The sequence below is a fragment of the Anabrus simplex genome, chromosome 5 (assembly GCF_040414725.1).
Source record: "Anabrus simplex isolate iqAnaSimp1 chromosome 5, ASM4041472v1, whole genome shotgun sequence".
In the NCBI taxonomy this organism is placed as follows: domain Eukaryota; kingdom Metazoa; phylum Arthropoda; class Insecta; order Orthoptera; family Tettigoniidae; genus Anabrus; species Anabrus simplex.
The window spans coordinates 352,243,392-352,257,962 of record NC_090269.1 but is presented as its reverse complement, the minus strand read 5'-3'; the positions used below and the strand labels follow the sequence as shown (position 1 = coordinate 352,257,962).

At 38.0% G+C, this 14,571-nt stretch overlaps 1 protein-coding gene across 1 annotated transcript in view; it reads left to right on the top strand.

Annotated features, from left to right (window-relative positions):
- LOC136874533 (receptor-type tyrosine-protein phosphatase kappa) overlaps positions 1-14,571 on the top strand; it is a 251,010-nt gene that overhangs the window by 58,108 nt on the left and 178,331 nt on the right. Inside the window, exons 5-6 of the mRNA XM_068227831.1 lie at positions 942-1,250; positions 8,137-8,363. Coding sequence (XP_068083932.1) covers positions 942-1,250; positions 8,137-8,363 — 536 coding nt within the window. The remainder of the gene's footprint in view (positions 1-941; positions 1,251-8,136; positions 8,364-14,571) is intronic.

Sequence of the window (14,571 nt, the reverse complement as noted above, 5' to 3'; positions counted from 1 at the left end):
AAGTAGGAAATAGGTTACCAATCTCTAAATGGGCTTGCCTTATAAAGGTGAAAGAACATTTTAAGTTAACTACCAAATTTCAAAGTAAAATGTTTAAATCCAAAGATTAAAGAGAAGTCGCAAAATTCCTGCACCCAATTGAATAAGATAAAATTACATTGTTACATTAAAGAAGGAAGCTTATCCTAGTGAATCACAAAGGTTCCCAGTGGAGCAAAGCAACACCAGATGCAATAAGAAAGTGACGCCAAGCTGACACATCGCTGGTAAGAAGTGCACACCCATGCAGAGGAAACAGGCAGGTCACCAAATTTAAATAACCAGTGAGCATACAGAATTTTTAAATCATCATCTCTAACCAATTATGTTTAAATTTCATTTTTTGCAATATTTTAGAATTTCTTCCCAGAAAAATCTGTAAATTGCATCGCCAGAAGTTTGGAGCAGGAACACTCATGCATGTGCTACCGTATACTCTCAAAATACATTTCACTGTTGCACCATATGTAATAACAAATAAACGGCACAAACTGAACCTCTATAAAGATGGATATCTGTGATTCTTGGTCAGGGGACATAATTAGAATCTGTAAATAAACAGAGATTTTGCCCTGCTTTTCACTGTAATTTCCCATTAACTTATAGCTGGAGAGATATGAATACATGATTTGATTATTTATGTTGTTTTGTCTCGTGATATGAAGGTACAGTATCCTATATTTATGTCATGTCAGTTTGTAAGTTGAACACCAGAGATCTTTGCCATACACAAAATAATACTGTAACTTTTACCATATCCTGAAATGGTTACCAATTTACAGAACTGGTTTAAAATATTTAGTTTTGGGACACGTTAACTAGAGCCATATTTACTCAGTATGTAATGTTTGTTTTATTAAATATTATGCTCTATTAATATTTACTCTTTCTTTTTTCCACAGATATACCAACAGAAACACCTTCACTTCTGGAACAAGTCAAGACAGGGCCAACATGGGTGACATTTAACTTAGATGTACCACGAGACTGCACCAAAATCAAGGGTCCTCTTGAAAATACTACAGTTATCATAAGTGGAAACAGTTCATGGAATGAAAATTACATGGTGAAGAATGAATTTAATACAAATTCAATTCATCTTACACACCTTATTCCTTATTCCAGTTATGGTGTGACTGTTTATTATAACAGATCAGGAAACATAAACCATTCACTTCCCTTTTGGTTTCATGTTTTGACACAGGCTTCAGGTAAGATAATACAGTTTAACTCTGTTATTAGTTTTAATGAATAAGCCATAGCAAACATTTAATAGCTTGACTCACAGCTACACAATGGACCAGTGTTTATCAGCTTTCTTTTGTTCATGGCACACTATCCTTTGTAGTGAGTTCCCATGGCATATTAACAGACAAGTTGAAAAAGTGCGTGGGACTTGTTCTAGTGCATGTACAGCTTGCCTTCACCATCGGTTATTTTTAGGCTTGCAGTTGTAACACCACTTCATTTGTGTTTTGGCATGATTTGAGGTGATTCATTTGACATGTGTTACTTGCATTATTGTGCTAATTGCCTCTTCAGTAATCTAAGTTCCAAATAGATAAGTTTCTGTTTACAAAGAGAAAAGTTGAAAATGTGTCTCTGACAGAATCTGACTAATGAAAGTGAGAATGAACCCATTCCAACTTTAAGTTTCATGAAAGCAGCAAAGAGGATATGAAATATACTGAAACAGTCCATAAGTACCTAGATGGTTATTCGAACTTTATATTCAGTTGATCTGGAAACTGCCCTGTACCACAGTGTGTCTGGCATATGTGGAGAAAATATGCAACAGTTGTATTATCCCTAGTATGGAAAGAAAGAATTATTTTAACTAATTGTTAACATCGGAAGCAAAGCATATAAATGCTGTAGTCATCATTGTCATCATCATCATCATCATCATCATCATCATCATCATCATCATTTTCATTTCCCCATGTCCAGCTCCTCCCAGGTCAGGGTGTTGATAGTACTTCTCCACGTTTGCCTCTCCTTCCACCACTCCTTTTCAGTAATTGTATTCCATTTCAGTCTTCTTTTTCTTATATCTTACTGTTATTGATAGAGTCTATCCATCTTGCTCTGGACCTCACTCTTGCCCTCTATCCCTCTATCCAACATTTGTTTTGGTAACCTTCCTTTCTCCATCCTCATACCATGTCAAAACAATCTCAATTTATTATTCTTCATCCCATCACTCAGTTTTTTTACCTGTGTTTCTTTTTTGACATCTCTTACTCTATCTATCCTTGTCTTCCCTACCGTACTCCTCAGGAACTTCATCTCACTCGCCTGAATTTTACTCTCATCTCTTGCTGTCAATGTCCAAGTCTCTGATGCATACATTAATACAGTCAATTCTCCACTTTTGAAGGGACCATTAAAATAAAATGTACAACATGGGAAAACAGAAAATCCAGGAATGAATGAAAGCCATCAACAATTTGGCTAAACATCACAAAAATGAAATATGTATAATTATAATCTTACAAACACTCCTAAACCAAACCAAAACAAACTACAGCCCCAATAGGCGACTGCTGCTCAGTTCGAAGGCCTGCAGAACGAGGTGACATATGCTCAGTGTGACGAATCCTCTCGGCCATTATATCTGGCTCTCTAGACTGGGGTTGCCATCTCACCATTAGATAGCTCCTCAATTAAAGGTAATCACGCAGGCTGAGTGAACCTGGAACCAGCCCTTATATCCAGGTAAAAGTGCCTGAACTGGCCAGGAATCGAACCTGGGCCCTCCAGATGAGAGGCAGGGAAGTTAGACCCTGAAATTGGCATGATTATCAGTACGCAAGTTCAAAATCTCAATACTTTATATTCAGTTTTACAGGAGAAACTTTGTCAGTTTCCCATGAAAACTTCTTTCAGTTCAGCAACTTTGATTAGCCAAACTCTTCGAAAAATCTAATAACGCCAAGCCAAACAACAATCGACCACAAAGAGTTTTTAATTCTCTTAAATAATGAAATACAGCAAATTAGATACAAAAGCGCCCAGCATGATGGCAAAATCCCTTCTTTTCTTAATCTTCCATTGTAATTTGGTCTCTGGTTCATAGTCAGTTTCTGGAAATCTTGTACCACATATATTATGCCTACATCAACTTTTAGTGGTCAACCAGTATGTTGAATTCGAGAACATGGTTTTGAATGTAAGTATCGATTCTCAGAAGTTCTCGAATGCATGTATTCAATTCTACCTGTCACTAATCCAATCAAATTGGAAAGAGAAAAAAAAATCATCAAAAATTCAGAAATTACGGTTATTCATGACCTTGGGCTCAGCTGGAAAGCATGCTCGCTGCACATGTCAGTACGATTTGGAAATGATACAAACCATTTACATGTAACATGCCCAAGTGAAATGACTGCAGTTTTTGACTTTTAACATGAAAACATAAAATTCCCAGTCTTATATTAGGACCAAACCAGTAATAGGCAATCCCAAGACCTCCCATGGCCTTTTGTGTGTACGGTGCAACATCTGTTCTGGTCTCGATAACATAATCGTATAAGAGATACGGTACAGTTTATTGAAAAATGCTTGATCAAGGATTAAGCGTTGATGGGACTTAAATTTCTGGACGGTTGATCTGGGGAATTGTTTCTTCGAGGAACAGATAAGGCGGGATTTTTACAACTTGATTTGATTATGATGCTCGCAGGACCATGTATTTTGAATGCATGATCCAGGAAAACGTAGGTTCCTGGAACGGATAATCGAGGTTCCACTGTATAGGGGTATATACTATATCAGGATTCAGATTATTGAACAATTTCTGTCATGTATTCAATTTTCTTCATTGTAAACTGGGTCAAATGAGTATAATTCCATATCCATCATCTTGCAACACAAGGGTTGTCCTGGAAAAATTGTCTTCTGTGTGCAGAAATAGTGTACCTGTAATGATTAGAAGATTCAAGCGTTTCTTGTTTTGCCTTTTGTTCTGAAAGTCTTTGAGAAACAAATGTCAACTTCCAGGCAGTTATATGCCTAGAGAATTGGAAGTAATTTAACCCTAGAATGGTAGACATAATCACCCACCTATTATTAGTAGACATACATAAAAATGACGTGTCAAAGGAATTTTTGGTAAATGAGCAAGTAAATCCATGTGTAAGTTATCTATATTTACAAAAACAAATAATTTCACTTGTCACAATACAAAATGAAGCTAGTTTCACAGAACGGTGCATAAAACCTACAGAAACTGTTAAATGTTCCGTTGAAAACGAATAACACATAAGAAATGAATTACAAGGTTCTGGTTTTGCCTCAACAATGGGGTAGCATGAACACACTTAAGACGTACAATATTCCAAACGATAGGGCACTCCCTTAAGAGTATCAGATACTTAAGTTGTCATCAAGTGGAACATTCAGGACATTTCTTCTTTTGATGTTCGCCGCATATGGGCCTGTTGCAGGAGCAGTATGTAGTCATCATTCTTTTGATGCTCGACGGGCAGAAAGCACAGTACTTCCTCTGTCCCTTGTAATCTGAAGCTGACGTTGGATTTGGCCCATCATCTTCGCCGAGTGAGTTCTTTATGAACGTCTTCACCTTTGTTTGCATGGTGGGGATGGATAGCCTTTGTGATTGCCATGGAGCTGCTAGTGTTATTTTTTTTTTTTTTTTTTTTTTCTATTTGCTTTACGTCGCACCGACACAGATAGGTCTTATGGCGACGATGGGATAGGAAAGGCCTAGGAAGTGGAAGGAAGCAGCCGTGGCCTTAATTAAGGTACATCCCCGGCATTTGCCTGGTGTGAAAATGGGAAACCACGGAAAACCATCTTCAGGGCTGCCGACAGTGGGGCTCGAACCCACTATCTCCCGAATATTGGATACTGGTCGCACTTAAGCGACTGCAGCTATCGAGCTCGGTGAGCTGCTAGTTTCTTGTGGAGTTCTATCATGTAGCCCAGCCTTGAAAGTGCCCTTTTTTCTCCACGATGGAGCCTGCACAAATTGTGGGAATGTAGGACACTGTTGTCACATGTTCGTAAAAAATGAACAAACTGGATCCAACTTTCCTTTGCATAAACTTGGGGTCCTTGAACTCAGAAGGTAGTTCTGGTTTGTCCTTTCGAATAGTTCCAAGAGCTGTAATACCTTTTGCCAACAGGGATTCAATTAGGGGTACACTTGTGAACCATCTGTCCATTGTAATATTCCGGTTAGTTCCTTGTACGTTTGCAGATAGTTTTTCCACAAAATACTGAGCTGCCGGCACGTTTGCAGGTGTGGTGCCTTTTCCAAGGTAAGGGTTGGCATCCTGCATGTAATATGTTCCTGAATCACACATCATGATTATTTTTAGCCCATATTTGCTAGGTTTTGCGGGCATGTACACACGAAATATGTATTTTCCACAAAATCCAACCAACCTCTCATCAATTGTCATGTAAGAACCTGGAGTGTAATTTCCTCGGCAATTCTTCAATAACATTTCCTAAATGTCAGAAATAGGAGCAAGTCTATTCACATTTCTCCTCTCCTCATGGGTACTTTTGTCGTCAAATCTCAGGCAATTTGTGATGAAGTTGAATCTTCTTTCTGACATAGTAGCCCGATAACGTTCACCAAATAAAGTAGCATCAAACAATTTAGATGCCACCAGATGGTTATTCTTCAGAGCTGCAGCTAGTATAACCAAAGAAAGATAACCGAGAAGTTCGTCCATAGTTATACTACTTATAGTAGAGTCCTTCCTTTGTTTTTCGTTATAGTTGCTTCTTCGGTGATCCATTTCCTCATTCGTATATTTGAAAATTGTTTCGAGTATATCCATAGTAAAGAAGGAACAGAAGCAAGCACTAGGTTCAGAATAGCTCGAAACATTCGTGTTTACCCGTTGACGAATATGTACAACATTTCTTTGTGGAGTTTTCCCTTCATTTTTCCTTTTCTTTGTTGTCCACTGAAATCCATTTTGTCCAGTCATTATGAGTTTATCACTCTGAACTAGAGGATTAGAAACACTTCCACTGGGAGCTCCACGCTGAGTAGATATTCTGGAGGTCTCCTTTTGCCGTTTCTTGCTGCTATTTCCTATATTCTGTAATATTTTCTTCCTTTTACCTCCACTTGAGATGGGATCCTTCTTTCTGGAGTTGCTATGGTCTTCCACCTCTACGTTCCGTATTACTTCACTCAGTTCTTCATATATGATATCATCTTCAATTTGTACATAGTCTTCATCAATGTCAGAATTATATTCCTCAGAATTAGAGCACACTTCCACATTGTCTTCTTCACTTTCCTACTCATCTGACAGCTCTCCTAAAAGCGCTGCTATCACCTCATCATTATCCAGATACTTCGCCATTCTGCAATTAGAAATAATAATAATTAATTAAATACTTATTGTACATAAATGTGTGTGTGTACTTTTATATTATATGTGTTAATTATATATATCATATACGTAGTGTAGGTGAAGAGCAGATCCATTATTGGTAGACATACGTCAAACAGATGTGCTAAAAATTTACGTGCATTGGTAGAGTACATCATACTTACGTGTAGAGTTTCAATGGATAAGAGCTATAGACAAACTGGCGGGAGCACGGGTGCCATTCGTGGCCACTTCTGTTTCACAACTGATTAGCGGATGCACTTCCGGCCGGACAAGCGATAACGTTGAGTGGGGGAAAGGCGGGATGCGCCTGTTCATGATAGATACGTCATTTTTACATAGTCTACCATTCTAGGGTTAATCACTTCTAAAGGCTGAGAAGCAGCATGGCTGCCAACTTTCTTGAGGAATCTGAAATTGAGCACTTGATTTTTGGAGATTTCTATAACAGTACTGAGAGTTATAGTGATTATTGTGTAGGTTCAGATGAAAAGAAATTTTGTGTTGATTGTTATAAGGACCTTCATCACAATACAGGAAAACAAATGGACCTGAAGATTTAAAATTAAGACTGTGTCCTAAATTTATAAACAAATGTCTGAATTGTCAGGGTAGACAATTTCTTAGCAGATCTAACAGGAAATATTGAAAAATTACTTGCAAGCTTTCAATAATTATGTTTGAGAAATCAGTTATATCTTGAAAATTCCATTCTGTGTACGTAAAGGATTGATATTTTTTTTTCTAATTCAAGTAATTTTACTAATTTTTTTAAATCACAATTTCATCATCATATTCAGCGTCATTGCATCTGCTCGATGGTTTAGTATATGAAGTTCCTCCACAAATTTCTATCCTTGTATCTCTCTTCACTTTCAATGATGTGCCAGTCTGTCACTCTCAACCTTCTTCTCACCTCTGACTTCACTATTCCTCTATATACTTCATTCCAGGTCTTCCTCTTGGTCTCTTGTCCTCAAGTAGTAAATTAAACATTTACTTTGGTAATCTGTTTGCATCCGACCTTCACATGAGTCCATATACCATCTGAGCTTATGACACTATGGTATCCTGCTGTCTACCATCTTGAGCCATACTCTAATATCTATTTCTTATTCTGTCCTGTTTGGTTATTCCAATCATACTGCAAACAAATCTCATCTTAGCTGCCAGATTTATGGGTACCGGTACTCCTTGTTCCACTGTTCCAAAGAAGATGCTGTGCATTCCTTACATTCAGGAGATTATCAAAATAAGCTTTGCATCAGTTGTAATGAGGCTGCCATGTTCATCAATAAGATATTTACTGCAGTCCTTGTCTCATTGTCTGCTCTTTATCATGCCAATACAACATTTCTCTGTTACCATCCACATTTTTTATAGTTCTTCACCCATTCATAGAACCACTTTTCTCTCATTTTCTTCACAGTTTGTATTGCTTCCATTTTTACCTGCTGATACAGGTTATAGTATTATAATATTTTTGTTTCTTCTGTCATAATTACTAGTATATAGAAGATTCTTTCAGATTTATATTGGTGTATTTGCAGTATGGGTATGTTCTGATCAAAAAATATGTAGAAACAGTGTTTTATGTTGCCCAGTGCACTAATAAATATAACTGCAGCAGTTCAAGGGTTAAAAAGAAATTGGAGTACGGTACATTTTGAAATAGTTTTTCATGATGCATAAATGCTGCTTATTTCCGTTATAGGCCCACCAGCTGTGAAAGACTTTACTGCCTTTTCTCATGGGCCAGGATGGATTTCATTACGCTGGATTCCTCCCTATCCACCATATGGAATTCTTGAAAAGTATGAATTAAACTGGCTATACAAAACAGAAATAATTCACAAAACCAACACATGTAGTATTTGGCCTGGTTATGTATGTGCTACAATATTTCAGAACATTAAAAAGAATACAAGATACACAGTAAAGGTGAGAACTTTGAGTTATTTTATAATACAAGATACCTCCATTGTAAATACTTTTCACCCCAATGCATCTTATAAATATGTTAAATGAATTAATAATAGAAATACATAACTGAATATGAAATTAACTATGATACTTGGAAGGCTAACTAACAGCAAGACAAATCGTACTCCCTAATATTAATCTTGTTCTCTATATCTGTTAGTTTTTCCTGGATCAATGGTTCTATGCCTAAGACTGAGAATTTAGGCTGTCGAGTTAAAGAGTCATATGGTATACAAATTCTAACTAAAGCTCATCACTTATACTTACCCAAATAATATTGTAAATATTTTGAAAGCGGTCAGATGATTGATGCTATGTGAAAGTTTAGTTCTAAAGATTTTGTTCTTGATGAATATAGAATCAATTAGAAGCTGTTCCCAGCATTTTTACGGTTCTAATCACTATGAATGTCAGTAGAGGACTGAAGCTGGGTCTGTGTGTTCTTGATATAAACTGTTTGATCAAAAGTATTCAGACACTCTTCTGTACACACAAACTGTAGCCTAGATGCTGTTATAAAAGTTCTTTGACAGCACAAAATTTTTCAGTACTACAAGATATCTGTAAAATGGGTGGGACATGAAAGCTTTGTAACTTTGAACTGGAGTAATTATTGGAGTAATTATCAGTAAACAATTAGTCAGGGACACTTTACCCTTTAAAAATAGAAGCACACCACCAAACAATGCTGTGTAGCAGATTTTTGGTCAAGTTGAGTTTATGGCCAAACACTGATGTATAGAGCATTCTGCGCACGCTAATTCATAAACAAGCTAGGATGTTATTTACAAGCACCTCATTGCGAGTCTATAAGTTTGGTGCCAGTTGGAACAATGCTGTATGACACACTGGAGTCTGCAACATGGCAAGCATGGGAGATGCAGTGTTGTGTCCTAATAGTGTACGAGTAAAACAACTGAACAAAGTGAATGTAAGCGAGTAGAAGGATATTGAGCACAAAATATTGTGGGATCTGGAGAAGGCATATGCAATTTGATGTGGGAGGAATATCCCTGCTAAAAAGCCTCCAAACCAAGTAAGTGGAACAATGTTGCATGGTTTTGTAAGTGATGGTTCCTATGCAGTGGAAATACATGATAGGGGAAACATTTCTGAACAAACCATTTACAGTGACTGAACTCCGACAAACTGTGAGGTTGAAACATCCATAAACAGAGACTGTGGCCTAAAAATCATGAAGATTATGTGATTTAAATTGTCGGGTAATGATCCAACTGCACTGACTACTTGTGAGTCTTTTAACATTCTTCATCCGTGTGTAAGATACACTATCTTAAACAAGAACAATGCGACATCAATGAACACTGTTTCAGCAGGTACTCTGCTATGGATTTACTAGACGTGCAAGTATCTGAGCACAGAATATTGGAATTTTTACAAAAATCTTCTCTCTGTAGACTAACATTGCTGTTTTGCCTTCGTGGAGTATTGTATACCTTGATATGGTTGTATTCTTTTATTTTTATTTGGTTTTCTTGTCAATTTTTAATGACATTTTAATGGTTTAATAGTCTACATCTATCTGACTTTTGCATGTTAGTCAGACTCTCTGTTTAAAGTATGACAATATTTTCAATTATTTTCAAAGTAATATCAATACCTAATTATACCAGATATGTTCAATATTAACTGTTAAATATGGTGTAATGTGTGTTATGTTGATGTAATAAATGTAATTTCTGCGTAATGTAGTATGTTAGAAAATTATTCCTGATATTGTGTTCACGAATGTTGTGTTTGTTATGGAAAAACTCTGTATGGGGAGTTGTATACAACATTGTTCCACAATACTGAGACTTCAAACAGGTGTTGCACTGTCACTGGAATGATGTTATGGCATCTGGTGGTTGAACATGATTTATTATTCACCAATAATTATGTTTGATTGTTTTAAAGTTGAAAATGAGGAAACATTTTTCTTAGTTCCTGTACACTGTGATAAAGTGCCATACAGCATTGTTTGGCAGTGTGCTTCAATTGTCCAAATTGACTATCGAGGATTTAATTATGGAGTGGAAATGAGAAGACATAACCACAACAAAACTATGGTCAGGTAAGCCTTGTGTGTTTACCAGCAGAGACTGTTTACACATTAAAGAAGGTGGTATGGGAAATTTGTGTGAAATTATGTGATACCACCACCCATGAATTGTCTGCCTTCACAGCATAAAAGTTAGCACGATTAGTTGCTATCCTCAGTAGCCTGGGTTCAATTCCCATTACTGCCAGAAAGTTAAGATTGGCAGAAGGGCTGGTATGTGGTTAAATATGTGCATGGAGCTCACCTTCATTGGGAGTGTGTTCGGAAAGACCTGCACAACCTCGGAATGAGGACATAACTTTACTTTTTAACTCATAAATTCTGCAGTTCCACTAATTGTACAGCCAGCACCACATCTGTATGCAGGAAGATACAAGCACTGTGGTTAAAGAGGAAGAAGACGAGCTGCTCAACTAAGTGGTATGTATTGAATAGGTGGAATTTATATTCTAGTACTTTTTCTTTGACTGTAAGTGTTGTTGTTTGAGTCATCAGTCCATAGACTGGTTTGATGCAGTTCTCCATGCCACCCTATCCTGTGCTATCCTTTTCATTTCTACGTAACTATTGCATCCTACATCTGCTCTAATCTGCTTGTCATATTCATACCTTGGTCTACCCCTACCGTTCTTACCACCTACACTTCCTTCAAAAACCAACTGAACAAGTCCTGGGTGTCTTAAGATGTGTCCTATCATTCTACCTCTTCTTCTCATCAAATTTAGCCAAATCAATCTCCTCTCACCAGTTCGATTCAGTATCTCTTCATTCGTGATTCAATCTATCCATCTCACCTTCAGCATTCTTCTGTAACACCACATTTCAAAAGCTTCTATTCTCTTTCTTTCTGAGCTAGTTATCGTCCATGTTTCACTTCCATACAATGCCACGCTCCACACGAACGTCTTAAAAAACCTCTTTCTAATTCCGATATCAATGTTTGAAGTGAGCAAATTTCTTTTCTTAAGAAAGCTCTTCCTTGCTTGTGCTAGTCTGCATTTTATGTCCTCCTTACTTCTGCCATCGTTAGTTATTTTACTACCCAAGTAACAATATTCATCTACTTCCTTTAAGACTTCGTTTCCTAATCTAATATTTCCTACATCACGTGCCTTCGTTCGACTGCACTCCATTACTTTTGTTTTGGACTTATTTATTTTCATTTTGTATTCCTTACCCAAGACTTCATCCATACCATTCAGCAACTTCTCAAGATCTTCTGCAGTCTCAGATAAAATAACAATATCATCGGCAAATCTCAAGGTTTTGATTTCCTCTCCATGGACTGTGATTCCCTTTCCAAATGTCTCTTTGATTTCCTTTACTGCCTGTTCTATGTAAACATTGAAAAAGAGAGGGGACAAACTGCGGCCTTGCCTCACTCTTTTCTGGATTGCTGCTTTTTTTACAAAGCCCTCGATTCTTATCACTACAGACTGATTTTTATACAGATTGTAGATAATTCTTCGTTCTCGGTATCTGATCCCTATCATCTTCAGAATCATAAATAGCTTGGTCCAATCAGCATTATCGAATGCCTTTTCTAGATCTACGAATGCCATGTACGTGGGCTTGTCCTTCTTGATTCGATCCTCTAAGATCAGACGTAAAGTCAGGATTGCTTCACGTGTTCCTACATTTCTTCTGAAGCCAAATTGATCTTCTCCCAACTCAGCTTCAACTTGTTTTTCCATTCTTCTGTAAATAATACGTGTTAAAATTTTTCAGGCATGAGATACTAAACTAATGGTGCGGTAGTTTTCACACCTGTCAGCACCGGCTTTCTTGGGAATAGGTATAACAACATTCTGCCGAAAATCGGATGGGACTTCTCCTGTCTCATACATCCTGCAAACTAAATGAAATAATGTTGCCATGCTGGTTTCTCCTAAGGCAGTCAGTAATTCAGAGGGAATATCATCAATTCCAGGTGCCTTGTTCCTATTTAGGTCACTCACAGCTCTGTCAAACTCTGACCTCAAAATTGGGTCTCCCATTTCATCAGCATCAACAGCCTCTTCATGTTCCAGAACCAAATTATCTATATCTTTACCTTGATACAACTGTTGGATATGCTCCTGCCATCTTTCTGCTTTGTCTTCTTTCCCTAGAAGTAGCTTTCCATCTGAGCTCTTAATATTCATGCACCTAGATTTCCTTTCTCCAAAGGTTTTTCTTGATTTTCCTGTATGCAGCATCTACCTTTCCCAGGACCATACAGCCTTCGACATCCTTGCACTTCTCCTTCAGCCATTCTTCCTTAGCTACCTTACACTTTCTATCCACTTCATTCTTTAATCGCCTGTATTCTTTTCTGCACTCTTCATTTCTAGCATTCTTGTATTTTCATCGTTCATCAATCAGGTCTAGTATCTCCTGAGTTATCCACTGATTCTTAGTTGATCTTTTCTTCCTTCCTAACATTTCTTCAGCAGCCCTCCTGACTTCATTTTTCATGACTCTCCACTCTTCCTCTATAATGTTTCCTTCAGCCTTTTCATTTAGTCCTTGTGCAACATGTTCCTTGAAACAATCCCTCATACTCTTTTCTTTCAACTTGTCTAGATCCCATCTTTTTGCATTCTTTCCTTTCTTCAATTTCTTCAACTTCCGATGGCATTTCATGACCAACAAGTTGTGGTCAGAGTCCACGTCTGCTCCTGGGAAAGTTTTGCAATCTAACACCTGGTTTCTGAATCTCTGCCTAATCATAATGAAGTCTATTTGATTCCTTCCAGTGTCTCCAGGTCTCGTCCACGTATACAGCCGTCGTTTGTGGTGTTTGAACCAAGTATTGGCAAGGACTAAATTATGATCAGTGCAGAATTCAACCAGCCGACTTCCTCTTTCGTTCCTTTGTCCCAATCCAAATTCTCCTACTGTACTACCTTCTCTTCCTTGGCCTACCACTGCATTCCAGTCTCCCATCACAATTAGATTCTCGTCACCTTTTACATATTGTATTAAATCTTCTATCTCCTCATATATTCTTTCGATTTCTTCATCATCCGCTGAACTAGTAGGCATATAGACCTGCACTATTGTGGCGGGCATTGGTTTGGTGTCTATCTTGACGACAATAATTCTTTCACTATGCTGGTTGTAGTAGCTTACCCGCTGCCCTATTTTCTTATTCATTATTAAACCAACTCCTGCATTTCCCCTGTTTGATTTCGTGTTGATAATTCGGTAGTCGCATGACCAAATATCCTGTTCTTCCTGCCAACGTACTTCACTTATACCAACTACATCTAACTTTAGCCTATCCATCTCCCTTTTCAGATTCTCTAACCTACCACAATGATTCAAACTTCTAACATTCCATGCTCCGACTCGCAGAATGTCAGTATCCATCTTCCTGATGATCGCCCCCTCTCGTGTAGTCCCCACCCGGAGATCCGAATGGGGGACTAGTTTACCTCCGGAATATTTTACCCGGGAGGAAGCCATAATCAGTACATCATTCATACAGAGAGAGAGCTGCATGTCCTCGGGAGGTAGTTACGGCTGTAGTTTCCCGTTGCTTTCAGCCGTGTAGCAGTATCAACACAGCTAAGCCATGTTGAGTATTATTACAAGGCCGTATCAGTCAATCATCTAGACTGCCGCCCTTGCAACTACCGAAAGGCTGCTACCCCCCTTTCGATGAACCATTCGTTAGTCTGGTCTCTCAACAGATACCCATCCGATATGGTTGCACCTGCGGCTCGGCTATCTGCATCATTGGGACACGCAGGCCTCCCCACCGTGGCAGGGTCACATGATTTCAAATTGGACCACAACATGAGATTTGTAATGTGTAAGTGGTGTGTTCCGAGCTGTCAGTGGAGAGATGGCGTGGAATGACATAAAAAGACGAATAAGTTTGAGTGGTGTCTTTAAATGTAGGAAAGATCACAATATGGTGATAAAGTTGGAATTCAAGGGGACAAATTGGGGCAAATATTCATTTACAGGTAGGGGAGTTAGGGATTGGAATAACTTACCAAGGGAGATGTTCAATAAATTTTCAATTTCTTTGCAATCATTTAAGAATAGGCTAGGAAAACAACAGATAGGGAATCTGCCACCTGGCACGCTGGATCTCAACTCTGTATATTGGCA